Source organism: Bubalus bubalis, chromosome 1, assembly GCF_019923935.1.
Source record: "Bubalus bubalis isolate 160015118507 breed Murrah chromosome 1, NDDB_SH_1, whole genome shotgun sequence".
NCBI lineage: Eukaryota > Metazoa > Chordata > Mammalia > Artiodactyla > Bovidae > Bubalus > Bubalus bubalis.
The window spans coordinates 170,861,834-170,884,927 of NC_059157.1; the positions used below are offsets into that span (position 1 = coordinate 170,861,834).

At 35.6% G+C, this 23,094-nt stretch overlaps 1 protein-coding gene across 4 annotated transcripts in view; it reads right to left on the reverse strand.

The window, feature by feature from the left end:
• Positions 1-1,291: 1,291 nt before the first annotated feature.
• LOC102397726 (U2 snRNP associated SURP domain containing) overlaps positions 1,292-23,094 on the reverse strand; it is a 50,805-nt gene continuing 29,002 nt past the window's right edge. For 3 of the 4 annotated variants that reach the window (XM_025290479.3, XM_025290473.3, XM_025290493.3), the window contains 10 exons: positions 22,823-22,910; positions 21,680-21,802; positions 19,069-19,225; positions 17,371-17,466; positions 16,613-16,679; positions 12,632-12,791; positions 7,802-7,912; positions 5,160-5,278; positions 3,752-3,928; positions 1,292-2,647 (listed from right to left, as the gene is read on the reverse strand). In XM_025290479.3, the coding sequence (XP_025146264.1) occupies positions 2,509-2,647; positions 3,752-3,928; positions 5,160-5,278; positions 7,802-7,912; positions 12,632-12,791; positions 16,613-16,679; positions 17,371-17,466; positions 19,069-19,225; positions 21,680-21,802; positions 22,823-22,910 (1,237 nt within the window). In that variant the 3' untranslated portion in view covers positions 1,292-2,508. The remainder of the gene's footprint in view (positions 2,648-3,751; positions 3,929-5,159; positions 5,279-7,801; positions 7,913-12,631; positions 12,792-16,612; positions 16,680-17,370; positions 17,467-19,068; positions 19,226-21,679; positions 21,803-22,822; positions 22,911-23,094) is intronic. The other variant, XM_025290485.3, reaches the window with a different exon arrangement.

The window sequence follows — 23,094 nt, forward strand, 5'->3', positions numbered from 1 at the left end:
GGAGCGGAAGAGTTTAAGCCACGCCCTTTATAAAGAGTAGATAACAGAGGATTTCCTCCTACATGTAGCTGTTGGGGAGGATAGACATGTCATAGAACTGGAACAGGATACTTCCTATAACTGAACAGCCATGCCTACAAACATTTTCATGAACCTGCAGAAATTCTGCTAATTAAGTGTTCTTTATACAAGAACCAATGAATACTATGCTTTTATAAAAATATGGTAGAATATCTCCCCCCGTCCCATTCACCAATTTCTGACCATTAAGCTTTCACTGAATCCATAAAGAATTAAACACACTTACTCTGGATATTTTCTCATTAAGTAAAGCTGGAAATTATCTAACAATACCACTTGCAATTTCAGGAAAAAAAAAAAAAATTCAGTACAATCTAATATGAACACTATCAAGCTTCACAGAATGCATATTCCATCAAGCCTACAGAATCCTCATCCATCACCCAAAAGGAAGTCAGTCTTACCCACTGCATAAAATAAAGATGTTCGTTACATATCTAGATGCAGATTAAAAGAATAAATTCTACTACAGTAGAGAAAAAAATACAAATAAGCACTCAAAACCGACCTAACAATGTCTACTCACTCCTGCTTCTCCAGGCTACTTTTTTAAGAGACAGAAAAATAAGCGTAACTTGCAATTTGACTGGCAAAATCACTTCCTGACTAATCATTTCTAAGCCTACACTAGATACCAATGATGATGGAATGCCCACAATCACCAGCAACTCAACCTTATCATTATTTCTGCAACAGTAATTATATAAAATTCCATTCTCCCAGGCAGTGAACAAGGGAGAAAAACACGTTCTTTAAAAATGGCTGTATTTGTAGGTTTTTAGAAACCAGCACCAAACGTTCATGTTTAATTATTCTAAGCAACATTTAGTAATTAACTAAATGCCTACCAATATGGACAAACAAAAGAGTGAATGATAAGGAAATAACTTCCAAGCAATAGTGCATGTTGTTAAGAACCACTAAGTAAAGTAATTTGACACACTTCTACAGCTTTTGTAGGTTTGCCCAGTTTGGAAATAACATGCCTCACTACTCAGTAATATTCCTACCCTTCAAATCATGAGTACAGGTTTTTAATTTTGTGACTAGGCAAGACCAAGTAGAACTTGAAAAGATCCTTTTAAAAAACAAGCTAACTCAGAACAATCTGTTATTAGAACTGTTACTCTATTAAGAAGGGAAAAAACCATCAAATCACTGTAAAAAGTGTCTAAATGAGAAACTGAAAGCAAGGTCACAAACAGTAGCATCAGTTCAAGTCTACATGACCCTTTATTACATTGTAGCGATATTATGTTCAACATTACATAAGTTTTCTTATGTCTTCCTCACACTGCAATTTATCCCCACTGTACAACAGATTTCAACTCTGAAAATGGTTTAAATCAACTTTTTCCATCTTTAATTTACAAACCATTGGGTGTTATGTTTCATAAAAATTTATATCATTTTAAAATTCTACTTAAAAGCTAAACCTAAAACTAAACCCTTTAAAAACAAAAAAACCAATGAAGGTGCTTTAAACAGAACCTTGTAGAAATATTCTGATACCAGTGTTTGAAAGAGAGCCTACAGAGGGCTATAAAAGGGCAACCTTCATAAAAAAAATTCTATGGCCAATTACTGTTAAATTCTTTTAAATAAATTTTTCTAATGATAGAAAATTAAATCAAAAGATGGAAATTTAATTTTTCCCTGAAAATAAGTAGTTGTTCAGGACATGGGTTAAGTGTACTGAAACCATATTGCTTCTTTGAAAAAAAGAGATTTTAGCCAGGCATACCATTAACAAAAGACCACGCACATCTGCCTAGTCTCTTGATCTCTGGGTACTAGTATTACCCAAGGGAACATTACCCAAGAAATTGGTTGGCAAGCCTACCAAAAATGAGTCTTGGGTCCCTCAATTTTGACAGTCATCTTAGCAAATACAAAACTTTAGCTACTTGAAGAGTGAAGCTTGTAAAGTGCATTAGGTGTAAGAAACACAACGGAAGTGCTAAACTCACTTAGCAGGATTTTAAGGGACTTGATGTCATCAACAGGGCAAAAAAACAACATTTACGTTTTCTGTTCAGATTTTATTTGAAATCTAATTCAAATTGTCAAAGCTACAAAAGGGGGGAAGACATCTGTATTATTTTTTCTAAGTCACAACATCCTAAAACAAAATACTACTACTGCCAGCAGATCCATTATACACATTTCTGATGAAATTCATTAGCACAATAAAAATTTCATCTTGAGAAACAGCCACAACAAAAGTAATTTATACAATATAAAACAACAACAGGTCTACAGATGCAGTTACTTATGAGTTTACACATGCATTCACAAACAAATAAAAACCCCAGGAATGCTCTTTCATTAGATTTTTTGTTTTTTTGTTTTTTTTAAAAAAACAGACCGTTCAGGCACAAAACAAAATCGCGTTTCCAATAAGTGACAGCATCTTAAAAATTTATGTCAGTGTTTGTTTTTCTTTGACTTTTTATGAGACCTGTGTGGAGATCGGGACTGGGATCTGGATTTCTTCCCTGATTTTTTAGGGGATCTAGACCGTGATCGCCTAGATCTTTTAGGTGTCCTTGAACCAGATGGAGATCTGAGGAAACAAACAAAAACAATTTAACCAAAGTACTCACGTGATCAAAACAAACTATCCATAAATTATCTAAAATGATCTTTAACAGGGCACAATGAAAGTCACTGAAATAAAAAAGGCTGTAAACCTTCCAGATTTATACTGTGCCTACTGTATGCACACACTCACACACACACACATTTTGTACTTCCTATGCACCACAAGTGATCACCGGTAGTAGGCATGGCAAGACAGACTCCCGAGCCCTACCACTGCTCTACTGACTCAAACTCTCGAAATCTGCATTTTAACAGCTCCCCAGATTATAAGCCAAAGTTCAAAATGGCATCCAACATCATTCACAAAACTTTTGAACGCAGTGGCTTTGCAGCCTATCTTCAGGAAAAGCACCAACTACTGCAATTTCAAGGGAATCATTTAAGACAGCACTCTGTAAGTGCTATGCATTAAAATTACCAAAACAAATAACTGTATAATTTTCATGAATGTATATATATATAATATATGCACAAGTACCATTCAGAAAAGAGAGTTATCTGTTATAGAAAAATTTTACTAAAAAATGGCTACAATAAAAACATTTTAGGATAAAAAGCAGTTTCAGCTCTCAGGAAAACTCTATAAACAAAACACTTCTGAATCACCTTTCTGGAACTTGGAGGAAAAAGGTATAGAACACACTAAATTAAATGCTGAAGAAATAGTCCATGGTATTTATGTCCACAAGTCTACCCAAGAACTTGCTAATAAGATTACTGCTCGGTGGGGAGGGAACATGTATTTTTCTTTCAGCCTTGACAAAAACCAAAGACTATTCCATAGAAACTAAAGAACAGAAAGGAAAGAAAAGCAGCTATTCCTACTTCACAGAAAACTGATGCTTAAAATTCCTGGCTGTCTTTCCGTGTTGGAAGCTTTCTTGTGCTTTAGTCATGAGTAGACTGGGGTGGGGAGATGGAAAGGAAGAATCTAAAATGAAAGTATATCTGTTTGGTTTTCTAAAATCCTTTCAAAAATGGCTGCCAAACAAATTATTTTTAAAAGCTGGTGGAATGACAAGGAAACTGGCATTTGAAATATTACAAAAAAATGACTTGTGTTTACCTTTTGGCCTTTTTGCTAACATCTCTAGGAGAATCTTTGTGAGATGACCTGGACCGTGAGCTCTCTTTATGAGATCTTTCTGAACGCTCTGATCGCTCCGATTTTGGTGATGGGGATTTCACTCGTCTACCACTGCTACTGCGAGATGGGCTAGGGGACGTACTGTGTCGCCTTTTCCTATGGAACAAAGCCCCCAAAACATCCCATAAGTGAGCAAAGGATCAGGTATATCATTTTCCTTCTACTAAATTAGCTTTTAATTCCTATCAGTTTACACTATCTTTATTTTCACTAACCTTATTAATGTTACTTTCTAACAACATTCAAAGCCTTTTTATACTAAGAACAAAAAAGTCTTAAAGATAGGCTGATCGACACAAAAACTGAATTCAACTAAACTGGATTTCTCTCTGCTCTAAGAGAGATATTGAACAATGGACAAAATTCCATCAAGGTCTCTGATTAGATAATAGTGTTTTTTTTAATGTTAATATCTTGCTCTTGAAAATTTTTTCTTTTTGTTAAATCTGGAAACTTTTACTGTGGTTAAGTATGAAAATGGGGCATCATGTAAGCAAGTTATTCTTAAATGATTGGGGGTGAGGGGAGAAAGGAAGAGGAAGAAGAAAATAAAGCAAAAGGAGAAATACTTTTAACACTGCGGGAATGAAGGTGAAAGATATCTGGAAATTCTTTATAGCATTCTTGTAACTTTTCTAGAACTCTGAAATTATATCAAGATAATAATAAATGACAAAAAAGTGATAGATTTACTACTTTACCAATTAGTATAACCATGTTATCTTGTAACTATATGAAGAGTGACTAAGTCAAAATTTTTAATTTGCATTTGCTTGGTTTTTATTAGGAAAATCTCAATTCTAAAGTAACTTTCTCTACTAATCAGAGATTTAGGAACTGTGAAAGTAAGAAATAAAAACTACAAGAGAAATGATTTTGATTAGAATGAAGACTTAAAAGTGAGGACCAAGTCCCTACAGCCTAAGTACACAATTTCCCTTAACAAACAGGACTGGGAGACTCAAGTTTACAGGTAGCAGCCTCAGCACAAAAGAAAAGCTTATATTGGAGGTAAGATCTAGCAAGCTGCTTAGTTATTTAAGCCTTAGGTTCGATACCTAATACTGTAACTGAATTCTTGCCCTGAACTAAGGCTAAGGTACCTTATTAACCATGTAAAGGGATGATGTCCCAGGTAACTAAGCCAAGTGCCAAATGCCCCTTTGCTCAGCTAATTTCTGCTTCTGCAGGCAGAACCCAAACATGTTTATCATACACACAAAAAAACCTTTTCCAATCTGTTGGTTCCAGTGATGAAAATATTACAAAATGAAACACGATTCCAAATCCTAAAGCCAGCATAGGCATTAAATGAGAAATGTTATACCTTTCTTTCCTTGTTGGAGTACATTCATCTTTCTCCTTCTTGTCTTTGGATCGAGATTCCAGTTTTTCTTTATCCTTCTTATCTCTTTCTCGCTCTCTTTCTAATTCCTTCTCTTTCTCCTGTTTTTTTTTTTTTTTTCAAAGAAATATTTAGTCATTAAAAAACACCAATCTGGTTAATCTCATTTATGTAGTAATATTTTCCCTTCTAGTTAACTATTTATAAAATTACTACTCAAAGTATACCTACTCTTCCGGAAAGTCAGTCATTTCTTCTACTTCTCTACTTATACTGGATGATAATAATGATACCAGCAACAGTGGCTAAGTATTTTCTGAATGCCTACCATAGGCCAAGCAATTAATGAACAACGTTCCATATACCACTGCATGTAATTCTTCAAAACATGCCTATGAATAGTATTATCCTCATTCAAAACATGAAAAATGAGCCTTACAAAGGCTCAGTGCCATGCCTAAGGTCATACAGGAATGAAGTCAGGATCTGAGCCAAAGCTCTAGAGTCAGGGCTCTTAAAGAGTGCTGTCCCTTCACTTAAACAAATTGGAAAAACAATATGATGACCTTTCCATCTCAGACTACAATAAAACTGTCAATAGTGATTCTAATTGCACAGCAAGTTGACTTAATCAAAGGAAAGCACTTATTAAAGTAATATACTAAAAAGGAGAAAGATTTATTCACAATAAATGTCTAGCAAAAAGTCTTAGTATTAATAGTGGGAAACAAGTATCAATCATATTGGAAATTTATAAAAGTACAAATTATAAGTCCTAATATAAAAGTACAAATTGACTACATAATTGCATAAACCAGAAAAATTACTTATTTGCTTATCCCCAACTGCTACAACTGCCACTTCTCACTTAAAATTATGACTGCTATTGATAATTAAGGGAGTGGCTACCAACAATGAACCCGCAAAGCCAACTGAGCTCTTCAAAAACAAGAATTAAAAAACAAAACAATTAAATTTCTCTATGATTTGTATGCATCAAGAAAGGTAACCGATACCTGATAAAAAGCCCATACCAGATGCTGGCAAATGTTTTCTGTAAAGGGCCAGGTAGTAAATATTTTCTGCTTTGTGGGCTACAGTCTGTCAACTTTATAACCGTAGTCCAAAAGCTACTACAGATAATACATAGATAATAACTGAAGGGGCATGGCTGTGTTCTAGTTAAGTTTATTAACAAAAATGAAGTGATGGTTATAGTCTGCTGACCCCTGGCCTATGCCTTCAAAAAACCACGTTCTTTCTACCAATTATAACCATGGAGGGCAAGGAGACTAAAATGGTAATAATGTGGCACCTCAAGGTGCAGTCTTCCATGCAAATCAAACACTTGCCACCATCCCCAAAGGGACTCAACAGGGTTCAGATATATAACATCTTTTTTTTTTTTTTAATCTCATGTATCTTTTTTCCAAATACAACTACTGAGGACAAATTTACAAAGTGATGTTGAAGAGACCAACTTCCTCTGGTGATCTGCAGGTTACATTTTCCTGATTGATACTTCACAGGAATCAGACTACAGTTTACTTATGATATTTTAAACACTTTAATAATAAAAAATTAATGTTAACTATTATTTAATTCTTTGCGTGTGTAGTGATAATGGTAAAAAATCTGCCTGCCAATGCGGGACACAAAAGATGCAGGTTCAAACCCTGGGTCAAGAAGATCCCCCTGAGGAAGGCATGGCAACCCACTCCAGTATTTTTGCCTGGAGAATCCCCATGGACAGAGGAGCCTGGTGGGCTATACTCCATGGGATCACAGAGTCAGACACAGCTGAAGTAACTTAACACACACATACACAATTATCTAATTCACGATCCTACAAAAACTGGACCATTAACCTAGTTTCGCTGAGTAAAAGCAGGTTTCAGTGATGTGCCCAGGCATGCAGAGCAGAGTAGCAGCAGGAGCCCACACGCTGTGCGGCACCGCAGCTGCTTTACCACACCACTGCTCCCATCACCGTGAAGAGCTTCGGATGACTCTAAGCTCCCTTCTAGTTGTTGCTCTTTCTCTCAATCATCTTTTTTTGTAATGACAGTCAAGATGTTGGTAAAAATTAATAACAGTACCAATCAATAAAATTCCTAGGTTCTTTCAACAACTATCCTGTGGGCTTCTTGTGGTAAAATTCCCTGTATATCCCTACATATCTTTTGATGTACAAGAATACAAGGTCCCTCAAAAGCTTAGAATTCACAGATGAGGTATTCTACCCCTTGCTGTTCCTCCTTGGACAAAATGGAAAAGTAGTCCTAACTCCATCTCTGTCTCTGTGCCACTACTTAGGGTTGTTGGTCACAAATGTGACTCTTTCTATAGGACCTTCCAGTTCTGAAAGTACGTCCTTAACAGGATGTTATGCTCCACAAGGATCTAGAATAAAAGAACATGGTGTTGTTCTGAAACTGTTTTCCAAGCTGAACTAACTATAAAACATCAAATTCCAAAAGTTCCTAATTATTTACCAGTATTCAGCATTTATATATAGGATATAATTTGAAATAGTCTCTTCCTTAAATACACCAATGTATCAATATTATAGGCAGTCAAACAAATAACTGAAAAATGCATAATTGCGTATACTTATTCCTTACTCGCTGAAGAAGTTTATCTCTGTAGTGTTCTACTTGCTCCTGAAAGCTCTGGCCTGCTTTTTTAGGTCTTTTTCCAGATTCCAATTCATCTTGAAACTTCATAACTTTGAGCTGTGAAATAAGACATTTTTAAAATAAATCTTTTTAATCATTATAGCTTCTCAAGCAGTGCTTTGCTCCTTTAAAAAAATATTTTCTTTGAAATGTGTATAAGAAGGGAAAACAAAAATAGCAACATAAAACATAAAAACATAAAGTAACTTATTAGGATTCAGTCAAAACATAACATCAATGTATATAACTCCCTAATCTGAAGGCCACTTGTGAGACAAGCCCAACTGCAGAATTCAAGTGATCAGGCACAGGCCCACGTTCTCTCTGCACAGCCACACAAGATGACTTGAAAACCAAGACCTGTGCTTCATGCCCTTGAGAACGTACCTATTCTTTGATATAATGAGAATGAATTTGGTATCTGGTACCCCAACTTACTCCAATATTTTGGCCACCTCGTGCGAAGAGTTGACTCACTGGAAAAGACCCTGATGCTGGGAGGGACTGGGGACAGGAGGAGAAGGGGATGACAGAGGATGAGATAGCTGGATGGCATTACCGACTGGATGGACATGAGTCTGGGTAAACTCTGGGAGTTGGTGATGGACAGGGAGGCCTGGCGTGCTGCGATTTCATAGTGTCACAAAGAGTCAGACACGACTGAGAGACTGAACTGAACTGACCCCAAATTAGAAAGGTAATGTTGTTAAAGGTAAGCATAACTTCCAGCAAGGTAAGACAGTCAGCAGAACACAGGGGATAAACAACTATTAAAACAATCAAAGAGAGCAGCATTCTGGTTATAGCTCATAAAGCTGTAGCTTGAAGTGAAATTGCACTCTGTTTACAGGAGAGTCTAATCACTCAGCATCAAGACATCCAGAAAAGGTTAAACCATATTCAAAACGTACTTTTAAAGACACTAAGTATACAGTGATTTAAAAGAAAACAGAAAAATTCCCATTTCCTGTAATTTATTCATATATGAACAAAGTTTTTTGTACAAAAGTATTCACTACAGCATTATTTGCAAAGGAATGTAGACCACCTCCAGTTTATCAAGAGATTGCTAGCTGATTTTACGTGTGTGTGTGTGCACTGTGACTGTGAGTGAACTAAGGGAAGTCAAATATACAGTGAACAGCATGAGGACTTAGATGATCCTGGATGGTACCACAGGACTACAGTCCCAAACCTGTAAAATCTTGTTTCACTTCAGGCGGTGAGAGGGAACACACTTATCTGATGCAATTATTACAGATGCAAACTTCTTTATCTATTTCACAGTTATGCCCTGTAAATGGACTAAATGCTACTATTTTACTTGTATTTAAAAAAACAAGGCCTCACTTGTTTTAGTTTTTTCCTTCACTACCAATGAGACTTTCCAGCAGACTGGAAACAAGCCATAACTTCCACTCAAAGTGGTATTTTCATCATGTTTTACTTCATGAACATTAAGTTTCCAGATTTTTGCCCCTTTTCTACCTAATTCTACTTCTATTATCAGGATCATTTATAATCAGAGCTTTGAGGTTCTCTTCTCTTTCCTTAAAACTATTAAAAAGTACTTGCATTTTGTGTGTGTGTGTGTTAACAACTACATTTAAAAAGATAGTAAGATGTAAGGTAAAAGAGGGTAGGGGCTTGGGGGGGGAGCAAGTTTTCAAGTGCATCACTGTGTGAAGCCTCCCATAACTAAAACGGCTGTTCCAGGGAATGTATTTGTGGCAAATCAGTTTAAAAGTTAAGCAAGCAAGAGTCAAAAAACCTGAATGTTACTCACATGAAAGGGATCCCTACAGTACCTTTTGAAAAATCACTATACAATCCCTAGTTACAGTTCCTGCTGATGTGGCCTAACTCAGGCACAAGCACAAGTCCAGGGTGCCCAAGAAAACATGTCACAAATGTTCCCAACTCAAAAGAGAATAGCCCGTGCAATGGTTTGCTGGCCATCTCAAGTATATCACCTTTCCCTTCAACTATTCACTCCTTCCTCAGGGGTCAGGGCAGAAAAGGGATCTTTCTACTTCAGTAACAAAGAAGACCCTTCACCTGGCTCCCCAACTAGTGTTCCTCTCTTCCAACCCTTACTGGTAGAAATGGAAACAATAGCAGAGTAAGAAAAGGTAACTCCAGCCCAGGCACTGTTCTAAGAAATCTGAAAGATTACAAACTTACTTCCAGTAAACACTGTAAGATCACATGACTGCATATTTTCTAAGTGCTTTGCAGAAAATGTCAATATTTTATAACATAAATCTTTGGTTTTTATTAATTCCATGATAAAAAAGGTTCAGCTATAGACATCTTTGTTACAATACATTTGGGGACGAGAAGGCTTTTAAAAAGAAAAACTGCTAAGATGGTAAAGAGTCTGCCTGCCAAGCAGGAGATGTGGGTTCAATCCTTAGGTAGGGAAGATCCCCTGGAGGCTACCCACTCCAGTACTCCTCCTGCCTAGAGAATTCCATGGACAGAGGAGCCTGGCAGGCTACAGTCCATAGGGTGGCAAAGAGCTGGACACAACTGAGCAACTAACACTTCCACTTTTTCACTTTCTTATACACATACTATATATATTGTAGTATATAATAAAACTAATTAGAATCTTATTCTTCATTTAAGGGATCACCAATAAAAAGGTATTCAATGAATTCTAAATTCAGAAACTGACACTCGAATTTAGGGGCAGAGAAGGGACAATACATGAATAAAGCTCATGAGCCCTGAGTTCTAGCTTAAACTGGCCACCAGTTGTGGACCCTTACTCCACATGACTAAATCTCAGAGTAAATAAGGGAAAAGAATAGATAATTTAAAAACAAAGCCAAGATCTACATTTTAAAATTAGACTTTTGGCTCACCATCCAAATCCCCAAAGAGTTAAGTAAATTGTGAGAGGGTAGCCACTATAAGAACAAGAAAGACATCACTGAGTAGCAAAGAAAAGCCAGATTATCAAAGAGCATATAAAATAGGGGGAAAGAAAAAAATATATATATACACACATATATAGGTGTGTTGGTGTATGTACATGCATGTACAGCACATATACATACATATACAGTGTAGAATCATCCAAATTAACCAAAAAGTTAAAATCACATGGCTCTCTTTCAAGTCAAGAGGAAAACAGAACACTAAGAATTAGTCTATTTTGGTATTTGTAAGAAGACAGTTCAATTATCAAGAAAATACATTTTTTTTTATTGACCTCAGTCTTTGTTTCTACTCCAGTACTTCTATCAGGTCAGTGAGGCAGAGTTCAGTAAGACTGGGAGGAGTTCTGAAAGTTACGAAGGGTCATGAGCAGCTTGAAAAAGGTCCACAGGTGAGTGCATTCACTGAGATAACACATCTTATTTTCCTGAAAATTTTATAAAGAATGTATATATCTCAGGAAAAATAAATCAACTTAACTAATTCTGAAAATCCTACTTGTAACTGACATCATACTGATTCTGTGTAAGGCTGAAACAAAATGAATGCTTTCTCTGTTTTCGGCTTGGTAATAGATATCTGAGAAAGAGGTGGGCAAGAACTTGTACCAGCCCAATAGCAGGTGGCGGAGAAATGAAAACTGGTCATTAATATGGTAAGGTATGGTCTTCCCTAGTGGCTCAGTGGTAAAGAATCCACTCACCAATGCAGGAGACACAGGTTCAATGCAGGAGCAACTAAGCCTGTGCACCACAACCATTGAGCCTGTGCTCTGAATGCATGTGCTGCAACTACTGAAGCCTGCACGCTGACAGTCTGTGCTGCTTCTCAAAAAGAGAGGCCACGGCAAGGAGAAGCCCGTGCACCACCACTGGACAAAGTCCATGCAGCAACAAAGACCCAGCGCAACGAAAAATACATAAATAAATAAAAATAAAATTACAACATGGAAGGTATTACAAGTTAATAAAGGAAAAGCAGAGACACACAGTAAGCATATAAAATACTGTTAAATGAATGGACAAAGTGTTACAATTCACTCTCATGTACACTTTTGAGATTAAGGACTGACTGCTCCACTATTGCTAACATTTACTGGGAATGTTTCATCATCTGGGGGCAAGAAATAAGAAAGGCTCCCGTTACAAAACCCTCCCCTCACTGACATGTCTGAATACCTTTGGAAATTTTTAAAAGACATTACAAAATGGAAGGGCATGGAGACAGAGAAGTCTTGAGAGTTTGGACTCTTCCTTCTTATGGTTAAGCCCCAATGTCTACTCTCTCCCCATCACTTGTGCAGACACATAAAAATTTTGAGTGATGTATACATAACTTGAATGTGCCAGAAAAGATTTCACGTTTATTACATACTATGTATGCTCTAATATGATGGGTCTCATAAGGTGAGATATAATCTATTACATCAGTATCTGCAGATGGTCCCCTATGTGCCAGGCATTGAAGATATGATCGTGAACAGACAACAGACATGTGAAGGGTCCCTTATCCTCACAGAAATCACAACCTAGAGGGGAATACAGACATTAAACAAGCAATCAAGGGAAAAAAACATAAATATACACAACACAATACATGTAAAATCATAACAGACTAATATGGAGAAGTAAGCAAATCCAGAAGGCTAAGAAAAGGGTACCAAGACAGAAGAGGTACTTGAACTAAGAGGCCTGAAGGAAGATAGTAGGTATGAAGGTTCCAGACAGACAGGGAACAGTATGGACCAAGGTGTGATGCTGAGAGAAGCACAGTTTGGTGGAGAAGGTGGAAGAAGGTACAGTGTAGTTTAAACTTCAATGCAATACTAACCTCGATTTCACGGAGTTTAGCTCGTTTTTCCTCACTCATTTCAGAGTACTTAGAGAACTTGGACTCAGTCATTTCTTCTTTGATTGGATTAGAGTACAAATGATGTTCTTCAGATTTGGAACTCTGAGTATCTTCTTCATCTTCACTTTCTTCTTCTTGACTTTGGAAGTAAACAGAATACATTGTATGTCAAGGCAACAAGGAAAATAAAAGTTACATTTTAGAGTCTTGGCCTTTTTGATTTTTCATTGCCTTAGAGCTTAAGTAATGTTAACAAAACTAAGAGGACAATTCATCATTAAAACATTCTGTACAAAATAATAGACAATTTTATAAAACTCTTATGTTTCCTCCACAGAAAAAATTTGTGCTTAAACATAATCACGCTTTTAAAAATTCTGCTTATGTTAATGTTATTTTTACGCTTTTTTTCTGCCAGAAACCTTTGATGCAGCAGTTAAATGAAATGAATAATCAATCAATGATTTCTGTACTCTTTGTAGTTCAGTAATTTTATGATGGTTAACGTTTAAAAAGCCAGATGTTTACCCTTCCTTCAGCAGAGTCTATAAACTAGAAAATACAAGAGTTTCAGTCAGTTTCTATGAAACAATCAACACAGCAGCAAAGGCCTTATCTATTAATAATTAACATATAATCCTAAGAATAAAACAATATATTAATTTTAAATATTAGCACATATTACTTCATGTCATAGTTGATTATGAAAGTTGGATTGGTATGTAAAATAAAAAGAAAATGAAAAACTAACTACCACAGCTAAGGGATACAAGGAAGAAAAATTCTCCTGTTCTTCCAGAAGCAACCTAGTGGAAACAGACAAGCAACTATGACAAGCTGCTCATCATGGCCAGAATAAGATTAACAAGTGTTCTTCAGTGTTCTTCAAATACAAAGAATGAAGTGACTTTAAAAAAAAGAAAAAAGTTGTATGCTCCAAGACTAGGCTTTGTGAGTGTTAAATTTTAAATTTGAGCAAAACAAATGTTCTATGTACGAACTAATTCAGAAATGTTTATGTATACTGAAACAAAATTCCTCATAAAAAAATATGGTGATATGAACATGATTACCAGCATACCCTAGAAAATATGTTATTTTCTCTTTAGTATTTGAACCCAATAAGCCCTTATATGTTGCTATTTGGATACTAACACTCTACCATGAATAAGGAGTCTTTTAGTATATATTTACAACTATTTGTAACATATAAAAACAATTATAACCATATTTATTCCAAATAAAATTTTAATTATTTTAGAACCTGATAAGACACACACTGAGAAAATTTTAAGCAAAGTAGATAACAATAAAGAGAGAATATACTGTTTGCCTTTTAATTTCTCATCTACAGAATACTAATAAAATACTTTCAAACTTTATACTCTCAGAGCCCCACAAATCATTAGTAGCACATATAGGCATAACTCAATACAATACTTACGTGAGGAAGAAAAACAGAAAAAAGTCAAAATCCAAGATTAAAAAAAAAAAAAAAAAAACTCTTTTCTGAACTAAAATTTACATAATATTTCTTAACTTGTCAGAAACTTGGGAGAAGGAAATGGCAATCCACTCCAGCACTCTTGCCTGGAAAATCCCATGGATGGAGGAGCCTGATGGGCTACAGTCCATGGGGTCACAGAGTTGGACACGACTGAGCAACTTCACTCACTTTTAAACACAGTTCTTAGCTAATTTTTTAGAACACAACAATTTCTTGTCTTATGGTACAAAATAGTTCTACAAGTGCCTCACATGCTTTTAAGTGGTTAAACTGTGTGTGTGTGTGTAAAAACAGATGTTTACTGAAGGATTATTCTGGAAAGAGCCAGTCAATAAAGATGCAAAACAGTTAATGAAATTGTGTGACGTATGAAGTGAAGAGTGCTTAACCAATTGTCTGTTATTGACAAACTCAAAAAAATTCAAAACAATTTTTTTTGCAATTCTAAATATTCCTTGATAAACTTCCTTGCACACTTATCTGAATACCTGCTTTCAACCAAGATGAATACAAGCAGATAAACAGAGGGACTGACATGAAATAACAACACTCATGATAGTTCAATAAAAAAAAACAATGTGGGTCACAGAATAGTATGTAAAACATTATATAATTTATGCTTTAAATTTATGCATATTTTTATACAGAGGAAGAATCTAGGGAACTAGAAACTAATCATATTACTTAAGACTTTTAAAATGAACTACACTACAGATGATGATTTTATAAATATACACACTTTACAGTTATCATTTAAATTTTCTAAGGCTTGAGCAATCTGTTCTAAATGGCTTTGACTTTAGCTCTTATTTACCAGTTCTAGGTTCAGGTCTCAGACCCAACTTGTCTTTTACTTTTAAAGAAATGGAAATTCAAGCCTCTAAACCCATAAAGAATTCATTACAAATGAAATTAAATTACTATTTTGAACTTTTCTGCAAACTACTAGTGATATATACATACATATATTTAAACCAGTCTTCTGCCACAAATACAATAATTACTTGTGTCAAAAGCAGCTTCTTGGTAAAAAGGTATTTTTGGACTCAGCCACTAGAGAGCAGTAGTGAGGCGCAAGAAAATTTCAAGAAACGGAAAACAGAATTTTAAGTATTTTTTCCCTATTTTGCACTTTCATAAAGTTACTTTTGTTATTAAGACTTATTTGAAACTCCTAGGAAAAGTAAAAAATATATATTATACTCGTAGTGATCCGTGCTTCCCTGTATGAATGTATGATTACCATCAACACAAATGCATACGAATTTCAAGCATTAACATAAATAACAAACTTACTGCAAAAAATTAGTATGCTTAGAAACAATACCACTTGAACAATACTTGAGTTCTGCAAAGGCTTTTCTACCCTTTATTTTCCTTAAATTAATTATTTTATAAGAACAGGTATTCATTTTAAAAAGCAGTGATCCTATCATAGTGAGAGATGTTAACTAATGATGGGATTGCAGACATAAAGATGAAAACAAGTTGTACCGTTTTCAATTCCTCTACTTCTAAACAGACTCAGTCAGGTTATTTCTGACAGCCAACAGCATCTATAATTTACAAATATGTTGTCATAATGATTGCTGACATGTTCTGATCACACTGTTTCTGGAAAGACACCACTGCAGACAAGTTTTCTTCGTCATATCAAACTGTTTCCACAAACACTTATCATATTTCCTTAAATTTAAATGCTAATAATACACATTTATTAGATCCATACAAATGCTCAAATTGTGCTGGGACACAAAGGGACTTTTCCTTTTGTTTACTCTTCCATTTGAAAACAAACAAACAAACAAAACCCCAGAAACCTCTGCTTTGTGTTCTTGATGCCTTCTCTTTCCCTATTAAAAAAATAATTAACTTCCTTTGCATTGATTTTAAAAAGTGCCCAGTGTTACCAAAAAAACTACCAACATAAACTTGCAGAATTTGGGAGCAGGAATTCCTACTGCATTCAGTGCTAACCAGCAAAACTGAAAATTATAATAAATTTTCTATATGACGAAGGTAAGTGGTTTTTTCTTTTATTTTTTCTTAGTTCTTCTGAAGTGTGTACATTTAAATAACAAAAAGAATGGTCAGAATGCATTATTTTTCTTAGCAATGAGCATAACCTTCCCATTCACATTTTAAAAATCACCATTTTGTGGAGCCGAAAGAATAAAGATTTAAAACAAATGCAGTTACTACAATGTAAGAATGTATAACCTAGCACAGAAAAATAAACTCAAAAGCAAAGTGAAACCAGATGCATCAAAACCAGAAAGTAAAAGCTCTTTACTCACTAGAAAAACAATGAAGAACTAAAAATGATCCTCTTAAAACAAGCTTTTTAAGAGTTAAGTTTTCCTCTTCCCTATTATTCAAGTACATCTCTTAATGAAAAAGAGAGTGTGTATATGCAATAAGAAACTGAATATATTCTAAACCTAGATTCTTACTTTTGATTTTCTTCTTCTTCTGATTCTTCATGCTGGTCAAATAACTCCCATTTAGAAGTTGTTACAGCTAAATAGAAGGAAAAACAGGATGTAATTCCATAAGGTAAATTAGCATTTTTGTAGCAGCACAGTAGAAGCCTAGCTTTAGAACTGAAAGCTTATATTATAGAAGTTATCTACATTTATCTTTTCTTTGAATAGCCATTTCCATGTACTAAATCTATTTCCTTCCTCATACCTACACTATAATTTTATTCCAATTCAGGAAGTAACAAACAGCGCTGTCCTCCTTGTTTCTGTGTTAGATGCTAAGATTTGTTTCATTAGAACTTACAAAACACTAAATTAACAATTACACTAGGATACATGTCCAAGCAAGTATGAAAGGCAGGTCTAAACTGCATCTAATAAATCAACCACTATAGGAGACACAGTGATTTCGATTTTCTGAAACTGACCTCTAAATTTCCAAATAGGCATCCCACCTACATTTTCTACTGATTGGCTCAACCTGAAAGGTTTTCAATGATTTCTGATTACTCCAAGCATCCAAACTGAAGCATCTAAGAAAACTGTAACAGCAACTACACTGAAAACTTAGCCACTAGAAATATAAAATAGGGTAATACTGGGTCTTAAGGTTGAAACATGTTATAAAACACAAAAGGAAAACTACACCTACACACACACACCAATGTTCAGTAAAATTTTAAGTACTCAATTGTCTAAAGATTTGCATTTACTGTACTTTAACTTACCCTGTGCTTCCAATTCAGATTCATCTACAGCTTCCCATTTTGATGGGGCAACTTTAAATATAGGCTCATTCTTCTTTGAATCTTCAGTTGCATCCACTAAGGAAGAAAAATGAGCCATCAACTCTGACTACTAGAGGATGACTTAAAGAGCTCATGAGTATTCGCTGTATTATTAAAAAGCAAAACTAAATAAGGTCACACACGGACTAATAATGCTAGTGTCAAGAATAACGATTATGACTAATCCAACTCTCTGCATCTGAAGGCTAATTTTTAAATATCAATGTAAGTAAAAATAATATATATGTGTATATATAAAACACACACCCAGAACATACAGGTGGTTACTTCAAGCAAAGGGAGAAGTTGAGGAAGTAAAAAAAAACCCTGCAGTACCTTTATCTAATTATTTTTTTAAGTATAAAATTCATATTATTCAGTGTTTTAACATACAATTCAAATGTACTGAAGAGGTACATTAGGTATACTTAATTCAATAAATGATTTCAGACAGCCAGAAAAACAAAGTATAAGTTAGGAAAACTAATAATAAAAACAGAATTGGAGAAAAGGGAACCCTCTTACACTGTTGGTGGGAATGCAAACTAGTACAGCCATTATGGAGAACAGTGTGCAGATTCCTTAAAAAACTGGAAATAGAACTGCCATATGAACCAGCAATCCCACTGCTGGGCATACACACCAAGGAAACCAGAATTGAAAGAGACACGTGTACCCCAACGTTCATCACAGCACTGTTTATAATAGCCAGGACATGGAAGCAACCTAGATATCCATCAGCAGATGAATGGATAAGAAAGCTGTGGTACATATACACCATGGAGTATTACTCAGTCATTAAAAAGAATACATTTGAATCAGTTCTAATGAGGTGGATGAAGCTGGAGCCTATCATACACAGTGAAATAAGCCAGAAAGAAAAACACCAATACAGTATAATAACGCATATATAAGGAATTTAGAAAGATGATAATGATAACTCTGTATGAGAGACAGCAAAAGAGACACAGATGTACAGAACAGTCTTTTTGACTCTGTGGGAGAGGGAGAGGGTGGGATGATTTGGGAGAATGGCATTGAAACATGTATATTATCATATATGAAATGAATCACCAGTCCAGGTTCGATGCATGATACAGGGTGCTCAGGGCTGGTGCACTGGGATGACCCAGAGGGAGGGGATGGGGAGGAAGGTGGGAGGGGGGTTCAGGATGGGGAACACATGTACACCCATGGCGGATTCATGTCAATGTATGGCAAAACCAATACAATATTGTAAAGTAATTAGCCTAGAAATAAATAAATTTATATAAAAAAAAACAGAATTGATAAAACAAAGTACTTGGCATTATGCATACAACTGAACATAAGGTTGTGCCTCTAGTTTCCCAACAATTAAGACAGGAAAAACTTGCTAGTATTTTAAGAGGCTATCTCACCAAAACAAACAAACAAACAAACAAATATGACCAGAAAGAATACGCTTTTCTTGGCATACTTAAATGTATTGCTGGGTATGTGAATTCTGAAAAGTCAAAAATAAAAGAAAGAAAAAAGTTAATAATTGACATCTTACTCAGAAATTATAACCTTCTTAAACATCAGCATGTGCAGAAATGAAGAGATTTGGAAACAAACTTATTAGCTAGATTTAATGACTTTGAAGTCTGAACTTACAAGGCACTCCATCAAGATCATCATCAAGGCTCTTTATAGGGACTCCATCAAGGTCATCAATAGGAGTAGCATCAATAGGAATTCCATCCACATCTTCTAGAGGGGCACCATCCAGCTCTTCCTCAATGGGGGCACCATCAAGGTCATCTGGTACATCCTATAAAAACACGTACTATTGTAATATGGGCTCGATAAAGGACAGAAATGATATGGACCTAACAGAAGCAAAAGATATTAACAAGAGGTGGCAAGAATACACAGAATTGTACAAAAAAGAGCTTCACGACCAAGATAATCACAATGGTGTCATCACTGACCTAGAGCCAGACATCCTGGAATGTGAAGTCAAGTGGGCCTTAGAAAGCATCACTGCGAACAAAGCTAGTGGAGGTGATGGAATTCCAGTTGAGCTATTTCAAATCCTGAGAGATGATGCTGTGAAAGTGCTGCACTCAATATGCCAGCAAATTTGGAAAACTCAGCAGAGGCCACAGGACTGGAAAAGGTCAGTGTTCATTCCAATCCCAAAGAAAGGCAATGCCAAAGAATGCTCAAACTACCGCACAATTGCACTCATCTCACATGCTAGTAAAGTAATGCTCCAAATTCTCCAAGCCAGGCTTCAGCAATACGTGAACTGTGAACTTCCAGATGTTCAAGCTGGTTTTAGAAAAGGCAGAGGAACCAGAGATCAAACTGCCAACATCCGCTGGATCATGGAAAAAGGAAAAGAGTTCCAGAAAAAACATCTATTTCTGCTTTATTGACTATGCCAAAGCCTTTGACTGTGTGGATCACAATAAACTGTGGAAAATTCTGAAAGAGATGGGAATACCAGACCACCTGACCTGCCTCTTGAGAAACCTGTATGCAGGTCAGGAAGCAACAGTTAGAACTGGACATGGAAAAACAGACTGGTTCCAAATAGGAAAAGGAGTTCGTCAAGGCTGTATATTGTCACCCTGCTTATTTGACTTATATGCAGAGTACATCATGAGAAACGCTGGGCTGGAAGCAGCACAAGCTGGAATAAGGATTGCTGGGAGAAATATCAATAACCTCAGATATGCAGATGACACCACCCTTATGGCAGAAAGTGAAGAGGAACTCAAAAGCCTCTTGATGAAAGTGAAAGAGGAGAGTGAAAAAGTTGGCTTAAAGCTCAACATTCGGAAAATGAAGATCATGGCATCTGGTCCCATCACTTCATGGGAAATAGATGGGTAAACAGTGGAAACAGTGTCAGACTTTATTTTTCTGGGCTCCAAAATCACTGTAGATGGTGACTGCAGCCATGAAATTAAAAGACGCTTACTCCTTGGAAGGAAAGTTATGACCAACCTAGATAGCATATTGAAAAGCAGAGATATTACTTTGCCAACAAAGGTCCGTCTAGTCAAGGCTATGGTTTTTCCAGTGGTCATGTATGGATGTGAGAGTTGGACTGTGAAGAAAGCTGAGCGCTGAAGAATTGATGCTTTTGAACTGTGGTGTTGGAGAAGACTCTTGAGAGTCCCTTGGACTGCAAGGAGATCCAACCAGTCCATTCTAAAGGAGATCAGTCCTGGGTATTCACTGGAAGGACTGATGCTAAAGCTGAAACTCCAATACTTTGGCCACCTCATGCGAAGAGTTGACTCATTGGAAAAGACCCTGATGCTGGGAGGGATAGGGGGCAGGAGAAGGGGACGACAGAGGATGACTGTAATATGTTCTTTTGCATGCTAAAGTCTAAGGATACAATAATGAGAGAAAATGAGCTTTGGTCCCTTAGTCCCTCCTGTCATAGAGCTCAGGAGAACTTGAGGGGCAGAGAGGGCAGGGGAGTGGAGAAGGAGCCAGTCAATCAGATGATCACAACAGTGTAGGATGACTTATACAACAAAGAGGTGCACTGTATTATTAGAATGTATAGTAAGTAGGTTCTACCTAAAGAGGTCAGAGAAGGCTCAATGAACTTATGCTTAAACTGAGATCTAAAGGGTCTGAGACAAGAGATGTTCCAAAAAGAGGAAAGAACACGTATAAAGGTCTACGGTAGGAGAAAACATTGATATTAACAAACTGAAACAGGACCATGTGGTTCAAGTGGGGAAGCAAATCAGAAGTATCTTGTAGAAGTGAAAGCGAAAACATGATAGATGGATCAGGATGGTGAAAATGAAAATGAAGGATTCAAGAACTATTGAGGAGGCTTAAAAAAAAAAAAAACCCAAAACAGTGATGAACAGAATCTGCTACCACTGTGGTACACATCTTTTCAGGTACGTATTTACTTACATAGGTATCTTCAGTTTAACAAAATGAAACTGTGCTGCATATTTCACTCTATTACTTGCTTTTTTTTTCTTTCTTCTACTAAATACAATAAATGTTTTCATGTCATCAAATAAAACACCATTCATCAATTTTTACATAAGGACACAAAACAGAGAATTCCTGTTATATATAATTTCAACTCCTGGGCTCCAACAATTCCAGCAACAAATATCCACTCTTTTGTGGTAAACAGTACATATTTTCCACAAAGAAATGTTAATCACATCTGTACCTCCAAAGCATCCCCAGAAATAAATTTTAAGATAATCAGACAAATACAGTGAATACCTACCTCTGCTTCCTTTTCTTCAATAATATTTACAAGTCCTAAGAAAATATTTTGTAGTTTGATCAAAAATGGTTCTGGATAAATTGCCCAATCTTCCCATGCTCTAAAGCAGGTCATTACCCGTTGCTAACAGGAAAAAGACAATGAATTATTATTCAGGACAATATGTATCAAACGTCATCTCATGATAATGACCATCACAATTTGCTGAATTTCCATCACAATTTTCCTTTAAAGCAATATTCTTTTTAAAATTTAAGGAAAATAACTATCATTACAATATTTTTTTATCATTACAATTATTTTTTTTAATCAGTTACCTCTCAATTAAAAGAGGAAAGACACTAAGAATAAATATAATAAAAAAAATCATAACTGCTTGCTCTTGGTCACCTAAGCTCAAATTCCCTCCCAGAATGGTACACATTCTGGGAAACACTAGCCTAGAAACTAATGAAAGCTAGATACAAGTGTAGCCAAGTTCTGATCTGAATTCCTTTATGGTCTGATGAAATACTTCCTGAGTCAGATTAATACCTCTCTCTGGCCCATCCTCAAACTTTTCTATAATCTCTGTCTTATGGTCAAAATTTAAGATAAAAAAATTTTAATGCAGTTGTTTGTTTGAATCCCCTAAATGGTGGAGTCATTGGGAATCTTCCCAAGCTAAAAATTTCCTTAATGAGCATTCTGCCCATGGAAGTATATCTATTTTTTTAACTATAAGTAAGGTATTTTGTTTGGCTTTTCTTAATGTTGGTCTATAACTTCAGAGTTTATTAAAAAAAATTAATTGCTGAATATACTTTCTAAACATGAATAACTAAAATGTATATTTCTAATCCAGCCAAATTATATATACTACTACAAAACAAGTGATCTTCTGAATGTTTTTTGTGAAAAGACTAATATTTTATTAAAATGTTTAAAAATAAACCAGATACCCAAAACACTACACATATTTTAAAATTTTAGACTTTTTCCGATACTGAAGGTAAAATGGTGGTAAATTTTAAACCAGTAATTTCTGAAACACCTAAGTTATGTCTTACAGCCCTCTTACATACTCTTAGCTCTCCAATGTGGTTCCCAGCCCCATGTCCCATTTAAAACACTAGGGCAAAAATAACCAAACAATAAACGTACCTTAAAGTTTTCAGACTGTAAATGGCCTTGAATTGTACGATAGGTAGCATTGAGGTCTGAAAATATCTGACACAACTTTGTTTCAAAACTGAAATTCAAATAATACATTACTTTAACTATTATTCTGAATTTTTCTTCTGCAAAAGCCCCCAAAGAGTCTTAAGAACTAGTTCCCTTGATTAACAAGGAATTTTACATCTAGGTTACTTTGGGCCATCTAGTCCAACCTCTTTGTTCCATAAAATAGGGAACAGAAAAGTTAAGCGACTTGT